This window comes from Nerophis ophidion, linkage group LG05 (assembly GCF_033978795.1).
Source record: "Nerophis ophidion isolate RoL-2023_Sa linkage group LG05, RoL_Noph_v1.0, whole genome shotgun sequence".
Lineage (NCBI taxonomy): Eukaryota > Metazoa > Chordata > Actinopteri > Syngnathiformes > Syngnathidae > Nerophis > Nerophis ophidion.
The window spans coordinates 75,359,049-75,383,048 of record NC_084615.1 but is presented as its reverse complement, the minus strand read 5'-3'; the positions used below and the strand labels follow the sequence as shown (position 1 = coordinate 75,383,048).

The 24,000-nt window shown below is 41.9% G+C and overlaps 1 protein-coding gene across 4 annotated transcripts in view; it reads left to right on the top strand.

Moving 5' to 3' along the window:
* Positions 1 to 24,000, top strand: part of gria3b (glutamate receptor, ionotropic, AMPA 3b) — a 420,593-nt gene that overhangs the window by 360,022 nt on the left and 36,571 nt on the right. For 3 of the 4 annotated variants that reach the window (XR_009806959.1, XM_061901988.1, XM_061901990.1), the window contains 2 exons: positions 190 to 437; positions 1,198 to 1,312. Coding sequence is in view for 3 of the 4 variants with exons in the window: in XM_061901988.1 (XP_061757972.1) it covers positions 190 to 437; positions 1,198 to 1,312 (363 nt within the window). In the remaining variant the exon portion in view is untranslated. The remainder of the gene's footprint in view (positions 1 to 189; positions 438 to 1,197; positions 1,313 to 24,000) is intronic. The other variant, XM_061901989.1, reaches the window with a different exon arrangement.

Sequence of the window (24,000 nt, the reverse complement as noted above, 5' to 3'; positions counted from 1 at the left end):
CAAGCAGATCTTTTGTGGGAGTATTTGAAGATATCACAGAGGTTTTAAAGGATGTCTTTAAGTACTTCTTAATACCGCTGTCAATCAAGTGATCATTAAGCCCAAAATCCTACAAAAATCCATTGGACGCGTGACAGGCATCTACGTGCTTCTGAACCCGCTCTTCCCTTCTGCTTCCTCTCCGCACAGCGATCCAAAATAGCCGTGTACGAGAAGATGTGGTCGTACATGAAATCGGCTGAGCCCTCGGTGTTTGTTAAGACCACCCCGGACGGCGTGGCCCGGGTACGAAAGTCAAAGGGCAAGTTCGCCTTTCTCCTGGAGTCCACCATGAATGAGTACATCGAGCAGCGGAAGCCGTGCGACACCATGAAAGTGGGCGGGAACCTCGACTCCAAAGGCTACGGTGTGGCGACGCCCAAAGGCTCAGCATTAAGGTGGGTGGAATAATATAACAATATCCTCCATGTTGTTATAGTACTCCACCTACCCTGATGTCCCCCTTGTTGTCATTGTCTCCTCCTCCTTGTTTTGTTTCATGGAAGCACAGGTAACGGTCGTATGATTTTCAATGCACTTGGATACGAAGGATGTTTTGCTAACTTTTCAATCATTTTATACATGATGTTCTGATCCAATCCTATTTATATGGTCAAAGCTAACTCTCATTTCATGTTTATGTCTCTCTTCCCGTTGCTCTTCTCTCCCCACCCCTTTGATCTCTCCTTCCATCTCGTGTGTTGTCCTACCTGACTGTTGTGCTGTCACTTTTAATTTAACACTTCAATGGTTTTTCAATTTAGCCTTTTAAAAGCTGTGCCGCCACTTGTGACAAATGTTAATTGCATGACGTTGGCTGTTGTTACTTCTCTTCTCAATGACAAGTGTCCCCATCCCGCACACTTCAGTTTGTTAAACTACGTAACCCTTTATGCCACCTTTTTTTTCCAAGATTTAACACTGTCTTTACGTTAAGTGAGCCTCTAATCTCTCCTTAAATTCTTAAACCGCAATTTGTCCTTTCCTACCAATTCCGAGTAACTGGTTCTGTGCGTAAAGCCCCCTTGCGGTGGCGGTGGTAGCCTCTCTACCAGCGCCGCCTATCAAGAATGATGCTTAGAAGTAAACCCATTACTTTGCATTAGATTTCTCACGGACCTGTGCATTTTCTTACAAGTTATGTTTTATCGTTTCAAGAAATGCTGTTAACCTGGCAGTTTTAAAACTGAATGAGCAAGGCCTCTTGGACAAATTGAAAAACAAATGGTGGTACGACAAGGGAGAGTGCGGCAGCGGGGGAGGTGACTCCAAGGTCAGCCTCGATGTCACCACAATCGGGTACTACAGTGCAGAGTAATCGGCAAGGCTGTTATAGCAACCCAACCGGAACCCAACCGAATGTCCACCCTGAACAACCTGACTGATAATAACACTTCAGCTCATAAAAAGGAGCCCTGCTTAGCAAACGTTGGGGACATCAAGTGCACATCAATCAGAATTTGAGGTGTAGATGCTGCCCTGCAGTTGTGGAAGTTGGAGCTTTTTTTAGTCACGCTTAAACTTCTGTAGGGCAGCTCAACTTGTCTGGGATGTAGCTTTAGTGATAGTAATTCTTATCGGCTGTGTGTTTCCACCTCAAAACTTCATTTTCTTAAACCCCAAACATATACCAACAACAACAACTGTCATACATTGCCTTTAGTCATTTCAAAAAGTCCTGATTTCGAACTAGCTCATGGGATCGGGTCGAGGCGGATAGTTGCATTTTTTTTTAAAACTGATCCTTACCATCCAGTGTCTACATCAGTGGTTCTTAACCTTGTTGGAGGTACCGAACCCCATTAGTTTCATATTCGCATTCACCGAACCCTTCTTAGTAATAAATAACAATAGTTTTTTTTCAAATTCAAGACAAAGTTAAATGTTTTTGGTAACACTTCACGGTTGCAGAGGGGTTAGTGCCTCTGCCTCACAATACGAAGGTCCTGCAGTCCTGGGTTCAATCCCAGGCTCGGGATCTTTGAATGCGTGGGTTCCCCCTCCCACTTCCAAAGACATGCACCTGGGGATAGGTTGATTGGCAACACTAAATTGGCCCTAGTGTGTGAATCTGAGTGTGAATGTTGTCTGTCTGTGTTGGCCCTGCGATGAGGTGGCGACTTGTCCAGGGTGCACCACGCCTCCCGCCAGATTGTAGCTGAGATAGGAGCTAGCATCCCCCCGCCACCCCAAAAGGGAATAAGCGGTAGAAAATGGATGGATGGATGTACCCCATAGGTCTTAACGGTTGCAGAGGGGTTAGTGCGTCGGCCTCACAATACGAAGGTCCTGCAGTCCTGGGTTCAATCCCAGGCTCGGGATCTTTGAATGCGTGGGTTCCCCCTCCCACTTCCAAAGACATGCACCTGGGGATAGGTTGATTGGCAACACTAAATTGGCCCTAGTGTGTGAATCTGAGTGTGAATGTTGTCTATCTGTGTTGGCCCTGCAATGAGGTGGCGACTTGTCCAGGGTGCACCACGCCTCCCGCCAGATTGTAGCTGAGATAGGCGCCAGCGTCTCCCCCGCCACTCCAAAAGGGAATAAGCGGTAGAAAAATGGATGGATGGATGGATGTTCCCCATACTGAAGTGTTACCATGTTTTTTTTACTGGGGCACAAAATGATCCGTGCATGAATGTCACCTTGTTCAAAGAACCAAACCACCACAGTGCATAAATTACACACCTGCCAATCAGTGTGACTTCTGCTGTTGCCATATCCGTAATACGCCGATAGGGAGAAGTTTTTATTTACACGATGAGTCGAGTGTGTTTTGACCTCCGCCGAACCCCTGAGGCCGACTCACACCGAACCCTTAGGGTTCGATGGAACCCAGGTTAAGAACCACTGGTCTACATGCTTAAAATTGTACTCCTGTGAAAGATTCCCTCAGAAGGGATACACGCTCAGGTAGACACTATTACATGTCGTCAGGTAGACACTATTACATGTCCATATTCCTTGTTACACACGTGCAGGAGTTGCATGAATACCAGGAGGCTGCGAGGTTGGAGTTTGAGAGCAAGCTGAACGCGCCGTTGAAAAGCGGCTTCTAAGATACTAATCCTAAACACCAAGGTGGAAAATAAAGTGTCTTCCAAGAACTGGAAGACTAGAAGAGAGGGAATGGCTACACAGTAGGGATGTGCGATACCAGGGATTAGTTTTTTTTCCGATCTGTTAACCCAAGTAAAATTCAGGCGAGTATCGGCGATACCGATCCGATAGTTTGCGCAAATATACCTAATGTGTCTGGTAACATTTAAAAGGTAGTCTATTTCAAATGTTGCTGCTCTTGAGGAATCATCTTCAAACAACATAAAATCAGAGGGAAAAACAAAATGATGTCATTATTCTGCAATGAATGTGTTATTTTATTTATATTCAACTCTGTATGCAGTGTTTCCAAACAGCCTTCGATGAAAGGATGCATGCACTTGCTGCTGAGTGACCCATTTTATTTCCAGTAATTTCCTTAAAAAGTTTGCAATGACTGTTTTATTGCAATTGCCATATATGACGCCTCAATGATGAATTATTTCAGAAACTTTACTTGAATAAATCTAGGCTTTTTTTTTTTTGTCCATGTGAGATTAGAATAGTGTCATATACCATATACTACACATGTATTATTTCCTACCAATCACTTTTCATTTAGACAAGATCTTGAGCTGTTCATAACTTTTATGGACAGAATTTCTAGGCGCAGTCAAGGCGTTGAGGGGTTCCGGTTTGGTGACCGCAGGATTAGGTCTCTGCTTTTTGCAGATGATGTGGTCCTGATGGCTTCATCCGACTGGGATCTTCAGCTCTCGCTGGATCGGTTCGCAGCCGAGTGTGAAGCGACCGGAATGAGAATCAGCACCTCCAAGTCCGAGTCCATGGTTCTCGCCCGGAAAAGGGTGGAATGCCATCTCCGGGTTGGGGAGGAGACCCTGCCCCAAGTGGAGGAGTTCAAGTACCTAGGAGTCTTGTTCACGAGTGAGGGAAAAGTGGATCGTGAGATCGACAGGCGGATCGGTGCGGCGTCTTCAGTAATGTGCACGTTGTACCGATCTGTTGTGGTGAAGAAGGAGCTGAGCCGGAAGGCAAAGCTCTCAATTTACCGGTCGATCTACGTTCCCATCCTCACCTATGGTCATGAGCTTTGGGTCATGACCGAAAGGATAAGATCACGGGTACAAGCGGCCGAAATGAGTTTCCTCCGCCGTGTGGCGGGGCTCTCCCTTAGAGATAGGGTGAGAAGCTCTGCCATCCGGGAGGAACTCAAAGTAAAGCCGCTGCTCCTCCACATGGAGAGGAGCCAGATGAGGTGGTTCGGGCATCTGGTCAGGATGCCACCCGAACGCCTCCCTAGGGAGGTGTTTAGGGCACGTCCAACCGGTAGGAGGCCACGGGGAAGACCCAGGACACGTTGGGAAGACTATGTCTCCCGGCTGGCCTGGGAACGCCTCGGGATCCCCCGGGAAGAGCTAGACGAAGTGGCTGGGGAGAGGGAAGTCTGGGTTTCCCTGCTTAGGCTGTTGCCCCCGCGACCCGACCTCGGATAAGCGGAAGAAGATAGATGGATGGATGGATGGAAGATCTTGAGCTGTGTTTGAGTTTATTTCGAACATGCAAGCATACAACGTGATAAATTACAATTTCCAGTTTCTCTTTTCAACATCTTCGAAAAGGAGTAGGTAGAAGAAGAGTTTATTTAATCCAAAACCTAAAAGTTGCTAAACCTTTTGTTGGTCTTAATGATTTAATTACTTTAAACCAGGGGTGTCCAAACTTTTTTCACTGAGGGCCGCACACTGAAAAATCAGAGTAAGCGGGGGCCATTTTTTATAATTATTTTTTTTAAATACCAATAAAATATATGAATAAAAAAATATAAATTTAGGCCTCCACTCAGTTATGATTCCGGGGACCCCAAAGGGTTTTGTTTAAAAAAATATATTAAAAATGTGTCATTATGCAGTATTATAATTTTTATTATTATGCAAGTTTTAAATCTCTAGATTAACGTTAGAAAAAAAAAATGGAAAAAACACAAAATATGCAATATTTTCATCCAATAACTTTTTAGGTGGAATATTTGAGATTATATAATATTTGGAGCCTTAATTTTGGATTTTTAATCACTATTATTTTTTTGAGCAATGACACTTAAAAACAAATCAGACTAAAATAATTGGGGATCCAAAAGTCTCCTACTTATTAAAGTTTGAAAAAATAAATTATACATTTTTTTTACTGTTTACTTTTAGCACAATAATTTAGAGATCATCTTCAGATATATGCATCAATTTTGAGTTATGTTTTTGTTTATGTCTTAGGTCCTTCTTTAAAAAAAAAACTGATCAGTTTTTTATATGGCAAAACACAAAATATGCGAGATTTTCGCCCAAAAATATCTCAAAGTGGAATATTTAATGTGATGTAACCGAAGCCTTGAATAGGTCAATAATTCAAAATGACATTGATTTTGATTCATTATTATTTTTTAAAGAAAGAAAAGGTGGTTCGGGCATCTGGTCAGGATGCCACCCGAACGCCTCCCTAGGGAGGTGTTTAGGGCACGTCCAACCGGTAGGAGGCCACGGGGAAGACCCAGGGCACGTTGGGAAGACTATGTCTCCCGGCTGGCCTGGGAACGCCTCGGGATCCCCCGGGAAGAGCTAGACGAAGTGGCTGGGGAGAGGGAAGTCTGGGTTTCCCTGCTTAGGCTGTTGCCCCCGCGACCCGACCTCGGATAAGCGTAAGAAGATAGATGGATGGATGGATGGAAGATCTTGAGTTGTGTTTGAGTTTATTTCGAACATGCAAGCATACAACGTGATAAATTACAATTTCCAGTTTCTCTTTTCAACATCTTCGAAAAGGAGTAGGTAGAAGAAGAGTTTATTTAATCCAAAACCTAAAAGTTGCTAAACCTTTTGTTGGTCTTAATGATTTAATTACTTTAAACCAGGGGTGTCCAAACTTTTTTCACTGAGGGCCGCACACTGAAAAATCAGAGTAAGCGGGGGCCATTTTTTTTTTTATTTACCAATAAAATATATGTATAAAAAAATATAAATTTAGGCCTCCACTCAGTTATGATTCCGGGGACCCCAAAGGGTTTTGTTTAAAAAAATATATTAAAAATGTGTCATTATGCAGTATTATAATTTTTATTATTATGCAAGTTTTAAATCTCTAGATTAACGTTAGAAAAAAAAAATGGAAAAAACACAAAATATGCAATATTTTCATCCAATAACTTTTTAGGTGGAATATTTGAGATTATATAATATTTGGAGCCTTAATTTTGGATTTTTAATCACTATTATTTTTTTGAGCAATGACACTTAAAAACAAATCAGACTAAAATAATTGGGGATCCAAAAGTCTCCTACTTATTAAAGTTTGAAAAAATAAATTATAAATTTTTTCTACTGTTTACTTTTAGCACAATAATTTAGAGATCATCTTCAGATATATGCGTCAATTTTGAGTTATGTTGTTGTTTATGTCTTAGGTCCTTCTTTAAAAAAAAAACTGATCAGTTTTGTATATGGCAAAACACAAAATATGCAAGATTTTCCCCCAAAAATATCTCAAAGTGGAATATTTAATGTGATGTAACCGAAGCCTTGAATAGGTCAATAATTCAAAATGACATTGATTTTGATTCATTATTATTTTTTAAAGAAAGAAAAGGTGGTTCGGGCATCTGGTCAGGATGCCACCCGAACGCCTCCCTAGGGAGGTGTTTAGGGCACGTCCAACCGGTAGGAGGCCACGGGGAAGACCCAGGACACGTTGGGAAGACTATGTCTCCCGGCTGGCCTGGGAACGCCTCGGGATCCCCCGGGAAGAGCTAGACGAAGTGGCTGGGGAGAGGGAAGTCTGGGTTTCCCTGCTTAGGTTGCTGCCCCCGCGACCCGACCTCGGATAAACGGAAGATGATGGATGGATGGATGGAATAAGATCACTGGTGTTCTTAGTTGTCGCCCGCAAACACACAAAATCAGTTCCAGAAAAGTGACCAACCATTTGCAGTCATGCTGTTGTTACATGTAATAGTAACACTACTACTACTAATAGTAATAGTAAAAGCTAACATTAGTAGCATCCACATCCGGAATTGTTGTGTTCTGAGGCCAATTACGTCAATTGTCAAAATAGCTCCACTGAGGCCCATGGAAAGCAAGGGGAACAGCGGCGTCTTGAGGGGACTAAGCATTGCACATTGCAACGTGAGAAGTCTAATTAACATTTAAAGGCTTGTGATTTGTTTTTAATGTGTCATCTGAAGGAACACCTTGGGCCCGATTGCACTGTGGCGCTCATTAATAAGTCTGCTTTTCTGACCCTTTTGACGATCACGCCGTCTTTTTCTTTTGTGTGCCAAATAATGAATGATTTTCCCATTACAGGAGCTAATAGAGCAAGTGTTAAGGCCCCTTTTTCAACCATGACAACCAAGTATAACATTACTCAGATATGTGCTAGATTCACTGAATGACATAAGACAGCTGCATTGGAGTCGTTACATTACAGGTCAATGTAAAGACAAATGATGCTGTCACCTCCAATGAGATAATATAGGTCAGGTAATTGTGGACCATTTTAACGCCATTCGTCAGGAATCGGCCTTGACCACAACTGAACAGCTAAGCAGCGGTGAATTCCTCTTATAGTCGGCGGTTGTGCCGTTCCGGACCGTACGTGGACCACAGGAACCATGTTGATGGAAAGTCAATTAGGTTGTGTTGTCATTGTGCTCGCACAAATCCTGCATGGGTGTGCTCATGGATATTAACACATGAGAAAGTCATCGAGTCGTTCGTTTTGTGGGAAAAAAAAGACACGTTTGATTCTTGTGTTGCACATTAAAGGCCTACTGAAACCCACTACTAGCGACCACGCAGTCTGATAGTTTATATATCAATGATGAAATATTAACATTGCAACACATGCCGATACGGCCTTTTTAGTTTATTAAATTGCAATATTAAATTTCCCGCGAAGTGTCGCGTTGACGGCACCGGACATTATTTTCCAGCCCGATCCAAGCTATAAGTAGTCTGCTTTAATCGCGTAATTACACAGCATTCTGGACATCTGCATTACTGAATCTTTTGCAGTTTGTTCCATCAATAATGGAGAAGTCAATGTAGAAAGACGGAGGTGGGAAGCTTTTAGCCTTTAGCCACAAAAACACAGCCGGTGTTTCCTTGTTTAAAATTCCCGAAGATGAAGCTTTATTATGGATCAGAGCGGTCAAGCGAACAAGGATCCCGACCGACTACATGTAAACTGGCAGTTTTCGGTGAGAAAATTGTGGTAATAAGTCGCCTCTTACCGGAGACGTCAGCGCAGCTTCCGTCCTGCTGCAGCTGCCGTGACTTCTCTCAGAGACTCTGGCGTCAACACACCCCTCCCGACTTGCAGGTATTATTTAATCTCACTAAAAGACTAGCAACACAATAGGCAGATAAGGGATTCCCCAGAATTATCCTAGTAAATGTGTCTAATAACATCTGAATCGCTCCCACTGCAATCGCCTTTTTTTTTTTCTAGTCCTTCACTCTAAATTTCCTCATCCACAAATCTTTCATCCTCGCTGACATTAATGGGGAAATTGTCGCTTTCTCGGTCCGAATCACTCTAGCTGCTGGTGGTTATGATTGTAAACAATGTGAAGATGTGAGGAGCCCTACAACCCGTGACGTCACGCGCACATTGTCTACTACTTCCGGTAAAGGCAAGGCTTTTTTTATTAGCGACCAAAAGTTGCAAACTTTATCGTGGATGTTCTCTACTAAATCCTTTCAGCAAAAATACGGCAATATCGCGAAATGATCAAGTATGACACATAGAATGGACCTGCTATCCCCGTTTAAATAAGAACATCTCATTTCAGGAGGCCTTTAAGCATCGGAGAAATATACAAACATACTTAATACTTACATTATTATAAGCTGATGAAACTTTAATGTGTCGAACTAATGTTTTTAATTAGTGTTGTATAGAAACAGCACTAATGCGAGTTATTAGAGTGATTAGAGCGATCGTTTGGCAGTAATCACGGTATGTTGTAACTGTGTTACATTTAATGTTTTAACCCTTGTGTGGCGTTTGGGTCTATGGGACCCGTTTTCATTTTTTATAAAAAGAAAAATGATACAATTAGCTAATTTTTTGAACTGAGTCTCACTGAATTTGGCTCATTTTCTGTGAAGAACATACCATATTTCCTTGAATTGCAGCCGGGGGTGCTAATTAATTTAAAACTTCTTCTCACTCCGGCGTTTACCAAAGGCATGCGGTAAAGGCAAGCATGAGCTAATTTTTTTAAAACCTCTTCTCACTCGGGCGCTTAGCAAAGGCATGCGGTAAATTTGCTGTTAAAGTCATGACTGATCAAGATTTGACATCGGCACTCCAAATAGCTTATTGTGAACCTGACAAAGTTTACGCTTTGTCATTTTGTGGAGATGACTTCACTAACAGTCTTATACAAGTCGGGAAGGGCTGATTCGGTCATGTATTTATCATCAGGTAAGCGGCAAAATCTTGCATTCTTCACCACTGAGAGTAATTGATCATCCGTTACTATAAATTCCATTAGTTTTTTTGCTAATGCTTACTCAACGTTGGGTTTAAGGTAAAAAGTTTCTTTCCACTGGAATTAATCTGTCAGTGTTTGTTATTTTTATTCCCGCTTCGCTAGCTTTAGCCACGGTAACTTCATTGTGGACGTTCAATAAATATGGTGGTCAAACCTAGTCTGTTCTCAGTGGGTATTAGGCGCCAATTAGCCTTTTTCTGAGAATAAAAATGCCCTACGCTTATGTTGTTTTTGCCTGTTCAAACCGTTCAAATCGCAAAAAAAAGGCTAAACATTTATTCAGGGTTCCTCGGGAGGTAATCAAGAAAGGCGGAAGAGTGCGAGATTTTACGAAACGACGACGATAAATGTAGCAGTTGCAGAATGCACAAGTTTGCAGTAATCACTTCTGTAAAATATTTTTCAAAATGTAGTACCGTATTTTTCGGACTGTAAGTCGCAGTTTTTTTCATAGTTTGGCCGGAGTTGCGACATATACTCCGGAGCGACTTATGTGTGAAATTATTATCACATTACCGTAAAATATCAAATAATATTATCCATCTCATTTGCGGAAGAGACGAAGAAAATTTCAGCAATCGTCACATACACGTCAACCAATAAGAATTCGGCGGGGGAGGGTCATGGCAGAAGTGCATAGTGGGTCATGGAATGCTAACTGCTATATGCTACTGCCGTAGCTATTAAAATGGATAATTTCATCGTTGGCGGTAACTTATAAAAACTGAAAAGGGCCGAACAAAAATGGCACCGAAAAGGAAATCATGTACTGCAGATTACACAATATCAAATAATATTATTTATTTCATTCGCGGAAGAGACGAAGAAAATGGCAGCAATCGTCACATACACGTCAAACAATAAGAATTCGGCGGGGGAGGGTCATGGCAGAAGTGCATTGTGGGTCATGGAATGCTAACTGCTATATGCTACTGCCGTAGCTATTAAAATGGATCATTTTATCTTTGGCCGTAACTTATAATAACTGAAAAGGGCTGAACAAAAATGGCACCGAAAAGGAAATTTTGTACTGCAGATTACACAATATGAAATAATATTATTTATCTCATTCGCGGAAGAGACGAAGAAAATGTCAGCAATCGTCACACACACGTCAACCAATAAGAATTCGGCGGGGGAGGGTCATGGCAGAAGTGCATTGTGGGTCATGGAATGCTAACTGCTATAAGCTACTGCCGTAGCTATTAAAATGGATCATTTCATCGTAGGCGGTAACTTATAAAAACTGAGAAGGGCTGAACAAAAATGGCACCGAAAAGGGAAATCATGTACTGCAGATTACACAATATGAAATAATATTATTTATCTCATTCGCGGAAGAGACGAAGAAAATGTCACCAATCGTCACACACACGTCAACCAATAAGAATTCGGCGGGGGAGGGTCATGGCAGAAGTGCATTGTGGGTCATGGAATGCTAACTGCTATAAGCTACTGCCGTAGCTATTAAAATGGATCATTTCATCGTTGGCGGTAACTTATAAAAACTGAGAAGGGCTGAACAAAAATGGCACCAAAAAGGAAATCATGTACTGCAGATTACAAGCTGGACGTAGTGAAATATGCAGCAGAAAACGACAAGAGGAAGCGGCGCATACCTTTGGAGTTGGCAGAGTTGTTTAGAAGCGACATCGAGGAAGACGATTTCATGGGATTTATCGATTAAGAGTAACGACATTGTTTGGTAGACGTATAGCATGTTTTATATGTTATAGTTATTTGAATGACTCTTACCATGATATGTTAGGTTAACATACCAGGCACCTTCTCATTTGGTTATTTATGCCTCATATAACGTACACTTATTCAGCCTGTTGTTCACTATTCTTTATTTATTTTAAATTGCCTTTCAAATGTCTATTCTTGGTGTTGGATTTTATCGAATAAATTTCCCCCAAAAATGGGACTTATACTCCAGTGCGACTTATATATGGTTTTTTCCTTCTTTTTTATGCATTTTTGGCCGATGCGACGTATACTCCGGAGCGACTTATAATCCGAAAAATACTGTATTTCCCATTTAAGTGTTATCTTGATATTGTTAGTATTTTTTCAAACACGTTTTAGATACAAATGCTTTTTGAAGCACCAACTTGGTGAGTTTGAATAAACGAAAACGAATGTGAGCAAAACCCAAGAGTTAAGCTTTTGCCAAAGGCAACAATCCTAAATGAAGCTTTCAGCACATACACGATGTTGACATCTATAGTTAGATTTTGATAAAGACGGGAGAAAACATGCTTCTCGTAAACTACGTGTGCAACAACAACAACAACAGTAGACGCAAAGTTAAATCGTGAAATGCAACCTTACCCGAGCAAAAACTATGCATATGTATGCGGAAGAGTCTTGATACCAATGTCCTTGACCCAGCCACACACAAAGAAGTTGTAGACCAATGGTTCCCAAAATTTTGCAGGCTGGCGCCCCCTTGGCTCCCCAGTGAATTCCTAGCCCCCCCCCACAGACACATATGGAAACAAACACCTCTTTCTTGATATTTGGTATGCTGCAATTTGAAAAGAGAAAGGTTAAACACAAATGTGTATTTCACAAATAAAACCCAATTTAGTAAACCAATTTATTTTTTAGCAGTTTTAACTGTTTCAGCAACATAGAATGGTAAATAAACATTCCACCAGTAACCTTCATTGTGTGTGAATTATGTGAATTATATTTATATAGCGCTTTTCTCAAGTGACTCAAAGCGCTTTACATAGTGACACCCAGTATCTGAGTTACATTTAAACCAGTGTGGGTGGCACTGGGAGCAGGTGGGTAAAGTGTCTTACCCAAGGACACAACGGCAGTAACTAGGATGGCACAAGCGGGAATCGAACCTGCAACTCTCAAGTTGCTGGCACGGCCGCTCTACCAACCGAGCTATGCCGCCCTATATGGAGAACTTAAAGAAACAATTACAAAAACATGCCAAGCTTTAGAACACATCCATCTTCTACCGCTTATCCGGGCTTGGGGCGCGGGGGCAGCAGCCCAAGCAGTCCCGTCCATCGCTGCTTGCAGCTTTACTTTCACCTTGTTTTTTTTTTTTGTTAAGACATTACTCCACATGTCTTTATTCATAGTTTTGATGCCTTCAGGGACAATGTGATGGGATCGTCTCACACTTAATATTAACGGGATGGATGTGCTTGGTGCAGGGACATAGGCTTCTCAACATCAGGCCGGAACTCACTAAGAAGAAGTCGTAGATCCCCGCGGTCAGTAATTTTCAGTCGGTTTCTTTGCTTGGAAAGAAGCAAGGCGACTGCACTGAAGCCCCGTTCTACTAAATATGATGTTGGGAAGGCAATAAAGTACAGCTTGACCTTGTTCCACAGCACTTGATAGCAGTCAGAGATTTTTTTTTTTGTAACCAAAAATCTTGATGCATTTTATCGCATTTCATAAATAGGCCTACTCAAAGACAAAAATGACAACATTGAAGGTATGAAAAGCAATTTACCCTCTCACGTATTAATTTTCTTCCATTTACTCACAGAAAATGGTGGCGGACGTGATCTAAGGCACGCCACCCTCGCCACCCACACAATGACACACGCGCGAACACGCATATATGCACACACACACACATGCACACACAGGTACAAAGTCATATACATTGGTAACAATATATATCAGTGAATGCACCACCCTAACCAGCTCAACACAACACAACACGGCGCGTTCTGGCGAGTCCCCAATTTCATGTTGACTTGAACTCAAGATGATGTCGACCGCCGGAATGCGTTTTTTATTAGAAGATAAAATTCCGAACGTTACAAGCTTGAAATTACAAACCTGAGCTTTTGCTTTTGTAGTCCAAGCTGTCGGATCTGACTGGGCCAGAGCGGCGTGTGGTAACCGGACCCTGATGCGTCGTCCACTGACTCGTCCTGCTTACAAATCGTCAAACAAACGTTCGAACTTCTGACTTCGACTTCGGACTGCCGCCCCCCTACCGCCCCCTTCTTCCTCACCGCCCCCCCAGATCTTTCCGGGCGGTACCGCCCACTTTGGGAACCACTGTTGTAGACCTTTATGTTTTGGGGCGGTATAGCTCGGTTGGTAGAGTGGCTGTGCCAGCAACTTGAGGGTTGCAGGTTCGATTCCCGCTTCCGCCATCCTAGTCACTGCTGTTGTGTCCTTGGGCAAGGCACTTTACCCACCTGCTCCCAGTGCCACCCACACTGGTTTAAATGTAACTTAGATATTGGGTGTCACTATGTAAAGTGCTTTGAGTCACTAGAGAAAAGCGCTATATAAATATAATTCACTTTTTCCAAGTTGTCAACTGTTTTGTTGTGTAGTATGGCGTCTGGAGCACAATAGCTCATCATGTCTGCATGGGAATGCGGCCGACGTATAATCCTTGATACCACTCCACAAATCTTTTAAAAAAATATATAGGGATCTATTCCATTGCATAGTTTGTTTTTTTGTTCATATCTGCCTTTTGCAGAAAGATCTAGGCCAGTTGCGTACTCCGGTAGTTCACATGCTGTTTGCTGCTGCACAACAGCCGTCTTGGCTTGGTTGACCACCGCTTTGTTTCCACTTCCGGAATACAAGCAATTGAAAAATGTCCTGCATGTGTCAAACCTTCTGAAACAGAGACGTTGTAAAGTCTACATGTTGCCATGTGACTAGTTGGCTGCTCAAGTTTGCGATATTTGCCACACTGCCATTGTGATGTTTGCTTTGTAACGCAGCCTTGAGTCTTCCATTGGTGCAATGGTCTTCCATTTCCGAAGACGTAATTTTCCTGTAGCAACATTAGCATGCTAGCGGACTTACTGGCTTCTGTGCGCTCTATTTAGGTCGGAGACCCGAGGTTTCTTACAAAATACATATTAGTATTGTATGGGAGATTTAGTTACAAGTACTTTCCGGTAGCAATACCTCAAAAAAGTGCCATATTGGCATTGAAACATCCCTGTATTTAAGTGATTCTTGATGATTTGATGAAGCCCTCTACAGTTTGAGAATCACTACGCAAGAAAAATAGACACAATTTGCTAAATAGCAGGCATCTAGGATGCCTAAAGAAAGAAAGAAGTAGAAAAGTACAGAGGGGGCTTTTGTGCCTGCCACCCCTGTCCAAAAGTCTTAAATAAAAATGTACATGTGATTTTTAACATTCATTTATCAATTTCACTTATTATGTACATGCACTTTGCATTGTTTCCTGCAAGCTAAGCTATGATTATTATCTGCAAAAAGTGTTTTGTGTCAACATTTTCGGCTTTCAAAATTGTTTCTGATGATATAAATTACAAAATCCAAAACCATTGAAGTTGGCACGTTGTGTAAATTGTACATAAAAACAAAATGCAATGATTTCCTAATCATTTTTAACCGATATTCAAGTGAATAGACTGCAAAGACAAACTGCTTTCGAACTGGAAAATGTGTTGTTTTTTGCAAATATTAGCTCATTTGGAAGTTGATGCCTGCAGCATGTTTCAAAAAAGAAGGCACAAGTGTTAAAAAAGACTAAAAAAGTTGAGGAATGCTCATCAAACACTTATTTGGAACCTCCCACAGGTGAACAGGCTAATTGGGAACTGGTGAGTTCCATAATTGGGTATAAAAGCTGCATAGAATGCTCAGTCATTCACAAACAAGGATGGGGCGAGGGTCTCCACTTTGTGAATAAATAGTTTAAGAAAAACATTTCTTAACAATCTATTGCAAGGAATTTAGGGATTTCAAAATCTACGGTCCATAATATCATCAAAAGGTTCAGAGAATCTGGAGAAATCACAGCATGTAAGCGATGAAATTAGCAACCTTCAATACCTCAGGCAATACTACCTCAAAAACTGACATCAATCTCTAAAGGATATCATCACATTGGGATCTGGTGAGTGCCATAATTGGGTATAAAAGCTGCATAAAATGCTCAGTCATTCACAAACAAGAATGGGGCGAGGGTCTCCACTTTGTGAATAAATAGTTTAAGAAAAATATTTCTTAACAATCTATTGCAAGGAATTTAGGGATTTCACAATCTACGGTCCATAATATCATCAAAAGGTTCAGAGAATCTGGAGAAATCACAGCATGTAAGCGATGAAATTACCAACCTTCAATACCTCAGGCGATACTACCTCAAAAACTGACATCAATCTCTAAAGGATATCACCACATTGGGAACTGGTGAGTGCCATAATTGGGTATAAAAGCTGCATAAAATGCTCAGTCATTCACAAACAAGGATGGGGCGATGGTCTCCACTTTGTGAATAAATAGTTTAAGAAAAACATTTCTTAACAATCTATTGCAAGGAATTTAGGGATTTCACAATCTACGACCCATAATATCATCAAAAGGTTCAGAGAATCTGGAGAAATCACAGCATGTAAGCGATGAAATTACCAACCTTCAATACCTCAGGCAATACTACCTCAAAAACTGACATCAATCTCTAAAGGATATCACCACATTGGGAACTGGTGAGTGCCATAATTGGGTATAAAAGCTGCATAAAATGCTCAGTCATTCACAAACAAGGATGGGGCGAGGGTCTCCACTTTGTGAATAAATAGTTTAAGAAAAACATTTCTTAACAATCTATTGCAAGGAATTTAGGGATTTCACAATCTACGGTCCATAATATCATCAAAAGTTTCAGAGAATCTGGAGAAATCACAGCATGTAAGCGATGAAATTACCAACCTTCAATACCTCAGGCAATACTACCTCAAAAACTGACATCAATCTCTAAAGGATATCACCACATTGGGAACTGGTGAGTGCCATAATTGGGTATCAAAGCTGCATAAAATGCTCAGTCATTCACAAACAAGGATGGGGCGAGGGTCTCCACTTTGTGAATAAATAGTTTAAGAAAAATATTTCTTAACAATCTATTGCAAGGAATTTAGGGATTTCACAATTTACGGTCCATAATATCATCGAAAGGCTCAGAGAATCTGGAGAAATCACAGCATGTAAGCGATGAAATTACCAACCTTCAATACCTCAGGCAATACTACCTCAAAAACTGACATAAATCTCTAAAGGATATCACCACATTAGGAACTGGTGAGTGCCATAATTGGGTATAAAAGCTGCATAAAATGCTCAGTCATTCACAAACAAGAACGGGGCGAGGGTCTCCACTTTGTGAATAAATAGTTTAAGAAAAATATTTCTTAACAATCTATTGCAAGGAATTTAGGCATTTCACAATCTACGGTCCATAATATCATCGAAAGGCTCAGAGAATCTGGAAAAATCACAGCATGTATGCGATGAAATTACCAACCTTCAATACCTCAGGCAATACTACCTCAAAAACTGACATCAATCTCTAAAGGATATCACCACATTGGGATCTGGTGAGTGCCATAATTGGGTATAAAAGCTGCATAGAATGCTCAGTCATTCACAAACAAGAATGGGGCGAGGGTCTCCACTTTGGGAATAAATAGTTTAAGAAAAACATTTCTTAACAATCTATTGCAAGGAATTTAGGGATTTCACAATCTACGACCCATAATATCATCAAAAGGTTCAGAGAATCTGGAAAAATCACAGCATGTATGCGATGAAATTACCAACCTTCAATACCTCAGGCAATACTACCTCAAAAACTGACATCAATCTCTAAAGGATATCACCACATTGGGAACTGGCGAGTGCCATAATTGGGTATAAAAGCTGCATAAAATGCTCAGTCATTCACAAACAAGGATGGGGCGAGGGTCTCCACTTTGTGAATAAATAGTTTAAGAAAAACATTTCTTGACAATCTATTGCAAAGATTTTAGGGATTTCACAATCTACGGTCCATAATATCATCAAAAAGTTCAGAGAATCTGGAGAAATCAGGCATGTAAGCGATGAAATTACCAATCTTCAATACCTCAGGCAATACTACCTCAAAAACTGACATCAATCTCTAAAGGATATCACCACATTGGGAACTGGTGAGTGCCATAATTGGGTATAAAAGCTGCATAGAATGCTCAGTCATTCACAAACAAGAATGGGGCGAGGGTCTCCACTTTGTGAATAAATAGTTTAAGAAAAACATTTCTTAACAATCTATTGCAAGGAATTTAGGGATTTCACAATCTACGACCCATAATATCATCAAAAGGTTCAGAGAATCTGGAAAAATCACAGCATGTATGCGATGAAATTACCAACCTTCAATACCTCAGCCAATACTACCTCAAAAACTGACATCAATCTCTAAAGGATATCACCACATTGGGAACTGGTGAGTGGCATAATTGGGTATAAAAGCTGCATAAAATGCTCAGTCATTCACAAACAAGGATGGGGCGAGGGTTTCCACTTTGTGAATAAATAGTTTAAGAAAAACATTTCTTAACAATCTATTGCAAGGAATTTGGGGATTTCACAATCCACGGTCCATAATATCATCAAAAGGTTCACAGAATCTGGAGAAATCACAGCATGTAAGCGATGAAATTACCAACCTTCAATACCTCAGGCAATACTACCTCAAAAACCGACATCAGTGTGTCAAGGATATCACCACATGGGCTCAGGAACACTTCAGAAAACCACTGTCAGTAACTACTGTTTGTCGCTACATCTGTAAGTACAAGTTAAAACTGTACTATGTAAAGCGAAAGCCATTTATCAACAACACCCAGAAACGCCGCCAGCTTCGCTGGGCCCGAGCTCATCTAAGATGGACTGATGCAAAGTGGAAAAGAGTTCTGTGGTCTGACGAGTCCACATTTCAAATTGTTTTGGAAATTATTCAGTTTTTATTCACGAATTACACAACGTGCCAACTTCACTGGTTTTGGGTTTTGTATTTCAACATTCATATTATTTCAACAGGCCCTTTGGAAAGGATTAGTAATGAAAACCGAGGTACCGCCGTACCGGCAATACAAGAATCACAACGTTGCCCACTGCAGCTTATTGTTGCTTTTTTAATCCTCAAATTATCCCGACTGACTCTCCCATTGGCAAAGTTTGCACGGTGCATGCATGACAAATCAAGTAAAAAAGGAAGGTGGTGTTAAGTGGTCATTTCTTGCAAATAAGGGTCCTCAGACAAAAGATGAAGAGAAGGTCACAAAAAGATAAATGGAGCTATTTTTACATAGAGAATTATGCAGAGCATTTCCAAAAGGGCCGGAAATGAGCATAATAGTCCCCCTTGCAGCATCATAAGAGTCGGCACAAGGCATAGATCAAATATTGTCCTCCTAAAGTTCCCTCTTGAGTCAGGTTTTTGTTCGATATTTGCATTGCTAATCTTGCTGCGTCCTCCAGTCGCTTAGCTCATTAAGTTTCTTTTTTTTTTGTGTGTGTGACTGAGAGCATGCTCAGGAGCCATCATGCCATCTTTGATCTTTTTATAATACACAGGTATGTACTCAGTGTTTGTTTGCCGGCTTATTTTGGCCTCTTCGGGAGTCGTTGGAGAGGCCTCGATTAAGTGTTGCCCCCAGCGCGCTCTTCCAAACAGTTCATTGCTTGCATCGTGCTTACAGCCCATGCTGGCACTACACACACACATACACACACACACACACTTCCTCCCTGTCCTCCAGCACAATACAGTGCAGTCTAGATTGAGTTTCAGACACAGAGCATGTTATAGGGTAATTGCATTGTTTATCAATGTCTCCATGAGCCAAAACGATGCTCGGCTCCTCGCCAAGCGATTTTCAGGATTGGCTTTGAGGCATGCTGTGGTGTAATCTTCTCTCTCTGCATTATGTATCGCATCGGACCCCTTAGGGCACGTTCTTCCTGAAGGGAGTCCTCATGTCACTCATTCATCAACGCGCAACGTTTTGCTCATTTTCAATTTGCTTTTTCATGTTTTATCGGGAGGTAGAGGGGAACCACATATGACCTGCACTTGAGAGTTTGAATGGAAAATGTCATCTTCATCCCGGGCTTCAGTGTGGATATTAATTTGGTTGTACTATTGTTTTATATTGATATCAAATCAGATACATTCACTCATGCAATACTCTACGTTATGACCAACACAAGAGCAGTAGCACAAATTCAGCCTTTACCAATGAAATACAAACCCTGTTTTCATTGTCTGTCTATCTGTGTTGGCCCTGCGATGAGGTGGCGACTTGTCCAGGGTGTACCCCGCCTTCCGCCCGATTGCAGCTGAGATAGGCGCCAGCGCCCCCCGCGACCCCAAAAGGGAATAAGCGGTAGAAAATGGATGGATGGATGGGTTTTCATATGAGCTGGGAAATTGTGTTAGATGTAAATATAAACAAAATACAATGATTTGCAAATCATTTTCAACCCATATTCAGTTGAATATGCTACAAAGACAACATATTTGATGTTCAAACTGATAAACATTTTTTTTTTTTTATTAATCATTAACTTTAGAATTTAATGCCAGCAACACGTGACAAAGAAGTTGGGAAAGGTGGCAATAAATACTGATAAAGTTGGGGAATGCTCATCAAACACTTATTTGGAACATCCCACAGGTGTGCAGGCTAATTGGGAACAGGTGGGTGCCATGATTGGGTATAAAAACAGCTTCCCAAAAAATGCTCAGTCTTTCACAAGAAAGGATGGGGCGAGGTACACCCCTTTGTCCACAACTGTGTGAGCAAATAGTCAAACAGTTTAAGAACAACGTTTCTCAAAGTGCAATTGCAAGAATTTTATGGTCAATAATATCATCAGAAAGTTCAGAGAATCTGGAGAAATCACTCCACGCAAGCGGCATGGCCGGAAACCAACATTGAATGACCGTGACCTTCGATTCCTCAGACGGCACTGTATCAAAAACCGACATCAATCTCTAAAGGATATCACCACACGGGCTCAGGAACACTTCAGAAAACCACAGTCACTAAATACAGTTCGTCGCTACATCTGTAAGTGCAAGTTAACGCTCTACTATGCAAAGCGAAAGCCATTTATCAACAACATCCAGAAACGCCGCCGGCTTCTCTGGGCCTGAGATCATCTAAGATGGACTGATGCAAAGTGGAAAAGTGTTCTGTGTTCTGACGAGTCCACATTTCAAATCGTTTTCGGAAATATTCGACATCGTGTCTTCCGGACCAAAGGGGAAGCGAACCATCCAAACTGTTATTGACGCAAAGTTCAAAAGCCAGCATCTTTGATGCATGGGTAACTTACACATCTGTGAAGGCACCATTAATGCTGACAGGTACATACAGGTTTTGGAACAACATATGCTGCCATCTAAGCGCCGTCTTTTTCATGGACGCCCCTGCTTTTTTTAGTAAGACAATGCCAAGCCACATTCAGCATGTGTTACAGCAGCGTGGCTTCATAAGAAAAGAGTGCGGGTACTTTCCTTGCCCACCTGGAGTCCAGACCGGTCTCTTTGTAGTGCATTCAATCAAATATGGGTTGAAAAGGATTTACAAATCATTGTATTCCGTTTATATTTACATCTAACACAATTTCCCAACTCATATGGAAACAGGGTTTGTAATAAAGCTCAGCTTTAAAGACTCTTAGAGGGATATGATTGTATTTATATGTTTTATTTATTTATTGTGTTGGTAGTTTTCAGTGTTATACAACTAATTGTAGTGCATTGGGGTGTAACGATTAATCAATATATCGACATCGATCTCTGCTCGGCAAGTTTGCTTTCCAGAAAATAGGAGTCAAACCAACCTTGTCTTAAACAATTGATCGATTTTATCGATACTAGAAAAAGGAAAACATTGGATTTAAGAACGTCAGACTTCATATGAAGTCAATCGGTTTTAATGATAAGGACGGTACACTTTACTCAAATCCGTCAGCCATCAGTTGCCAAAACAAGAACGGTGGATAGCCGGAGGCCGACGAGGGTCACAACAAAAGCAAAAGCCAAAAGACACTATCAAAAAGCAACAAACCAACAATTTCCAACTAACTTAAAAATGGCGCAATGACCATAGTATATTCTTTAACTTTATAAAAGTAAAAAAAAAAATTGGATCAATCACACTTCACTAACTTTTCCCAACTACGTTTACTACACCGTTTTCAACTTTCCGCCTTTGGAAGTGAGTCCGCCATTGAAACTTGTCTGCTGTCAGTCACGTCCATATATAGTTCCACTTATATTTGTTGTGTTGTGGCGTTTTGAATTTGTTGTGACTTTTTCCCAGCCAGCGTAGCTGTTTGTTAAATTGAGAGTAGTAGCAGGACTAACCACTGCTCATATGACCTAAAAGGATTTGGTTGCACTTAATTTGTCATGTAAACCAACCGTTCATTACACCTGAAGATATATTGGTTGCACTTTATTTTTCATGTTAATATTGTATTATTGTATAATGAAAAACAACAGCAAACTGTTAAAATGTTGCTTACTGTACTTTTATTGAAAATTGCTTGAGTATATAAAACAATGTGTTTGTATAAAATTAGGTTAAATTCATTTTAAATGTATTAATATGAATTATCCCATCCATCCATCCATCATCTTCCGCTTATCCGAGGTCTGGTCGCGGGGGCAGCAGCCTAAGCAGGGAAGCCCAGACTTCCCTCTCCCCAGCCACTTCGTCTAGCTCTTCCCGGGGGATCCCGAGGCGTTCCCAGGCCAGCCGGGAGACATAGTCTTCCCAACGTGTCCTGGGTCTTCCCCGTGGCCCCGCCACACGGCGGAGGAAACTCATTTCGGACGCTTGTACCCGTGATCTTATTATTTTGGTCATGACCCAAATGCTCATGACCATAGGTGAGGATGGGAACGTAGATCGACCGGTAAATTGAGAGCTTTGCCTTCCGGCTCAGCTCCTTCTTCACCACAACGGATCGGTACAACGTCCGCATTACTGACGACGCCGCACCGATCCGCCTGTCGATCTCACGATCCACTCTTCCCTCACTCGTGAACAAGACTCCTAGGTACTTGAACTCCTCCACTTGGGGCAGGGTCTAAAATATATTTTTTAAACCTTTAACATCGAAACTGTCGCCGCCAATATCAAGTGCTGTGCTGTTTTCGAATTACCGTAAGTCTTGAACTATAGAAAGTATTCCAATGTTTGGAATATGTGCTTTTGAGTGCTAATTAGGGACTAAGTCACATCAGCTCGAGGCCTCGAAGAATCGTGAGTGGGGTTTGTTTACAGAGCAGCCAGCGTGAGATGCAAAAGTGAGGGACAGACATGGAAGCAGAGTTCTACCACCAAGTTCTGCAGAAAAAAGTGATATTATATCGGATATGTTTACCCTTTGTGTTCATGTTCCGTCGTGTTTGTTGCATTTTTCTTGTGTTTTGCTTTATTATAAAATATGTTGAAGGAGGAGGTCGTCTAGGAAGTAAAGAGTCGCGACGCTCATATGTTGTTAATATCCATCCATCCATCCATCATCTTCCGCTTATCCGAGGTCGGGTCGCGGGGGCAACAGCCTAAGCAGGGAAGCCCAGACTTCCCTCTCCCCAGCCACTTCGTCTAGCTCTTCCCGGGGGATCTCGAGGCGTTCCCAGGCCAGCCGGGAGACGTAGTCTTCCCAACGTGTCCTGGGTCTTCCCCGTGGCCTCCTACCGACTGGACGTGCCCTAAACACCTCCCTAGGGAGGCGTTCGGGTGGCATCCTGACCAGATGCCCGAACCACCTCATCTGGCTCCTCTCGATGTGGAGAAGCAGCGGCTTTACTTTGAGTTCCTCCCGGATGGCAGAGCTTCTCACCCTATCTCTAAGGGAGAGCCCCGCCACCCGGCGGAGGAAACTCATTTCGGCCGCTTGTACCCGTGATCTTATCCTTTCGGTCATGACCCAAAGCTCATGACCATAGGTGAGGATGGGAACGTAGATCGACCGGTAAATTGAGAGCTTTGCCTTCCGGCTCAGCTCCTTCTTCACCACAACGGATCGGTACAACGTCCGCATTACTGAAGACGCCGCACCGATCCGCCTGTCGATCTCACGATCCACTCTTCCCTCACTCGTGAACAAGACTCCTAGGTACTTGAACTCCTCCACTTGGGGCAGGGTCTCCTCTCCAACCCGGAGATGGCATTCCACCCTTTTCCGGGCGAGAACCATGGACTCGGACTTGGAGGTGCTGATTCTCATTCCGGTCGCTTCACACTCGGCTGCGAACCAATCCATCGAGAGCTGAAGATCCCGGTCAGATGAAGCCATCAGGACCACATCATCTGCAAAAAGCAGAGACCTAATCCTGCAGTCACCAAACCGGAACCCCTCAACGCCTTGACTGCGCCTAGAAATTCTGTCCATAAAAGTTATGAACAGAATCGGTGACAAAGGACAGCCTTGGCTGTATGTTGTTAATATTCAGTGTTTTATTGCTCATAGTTAATATTATAAATCACACATTCTTTATTTTTATGTACATTCTG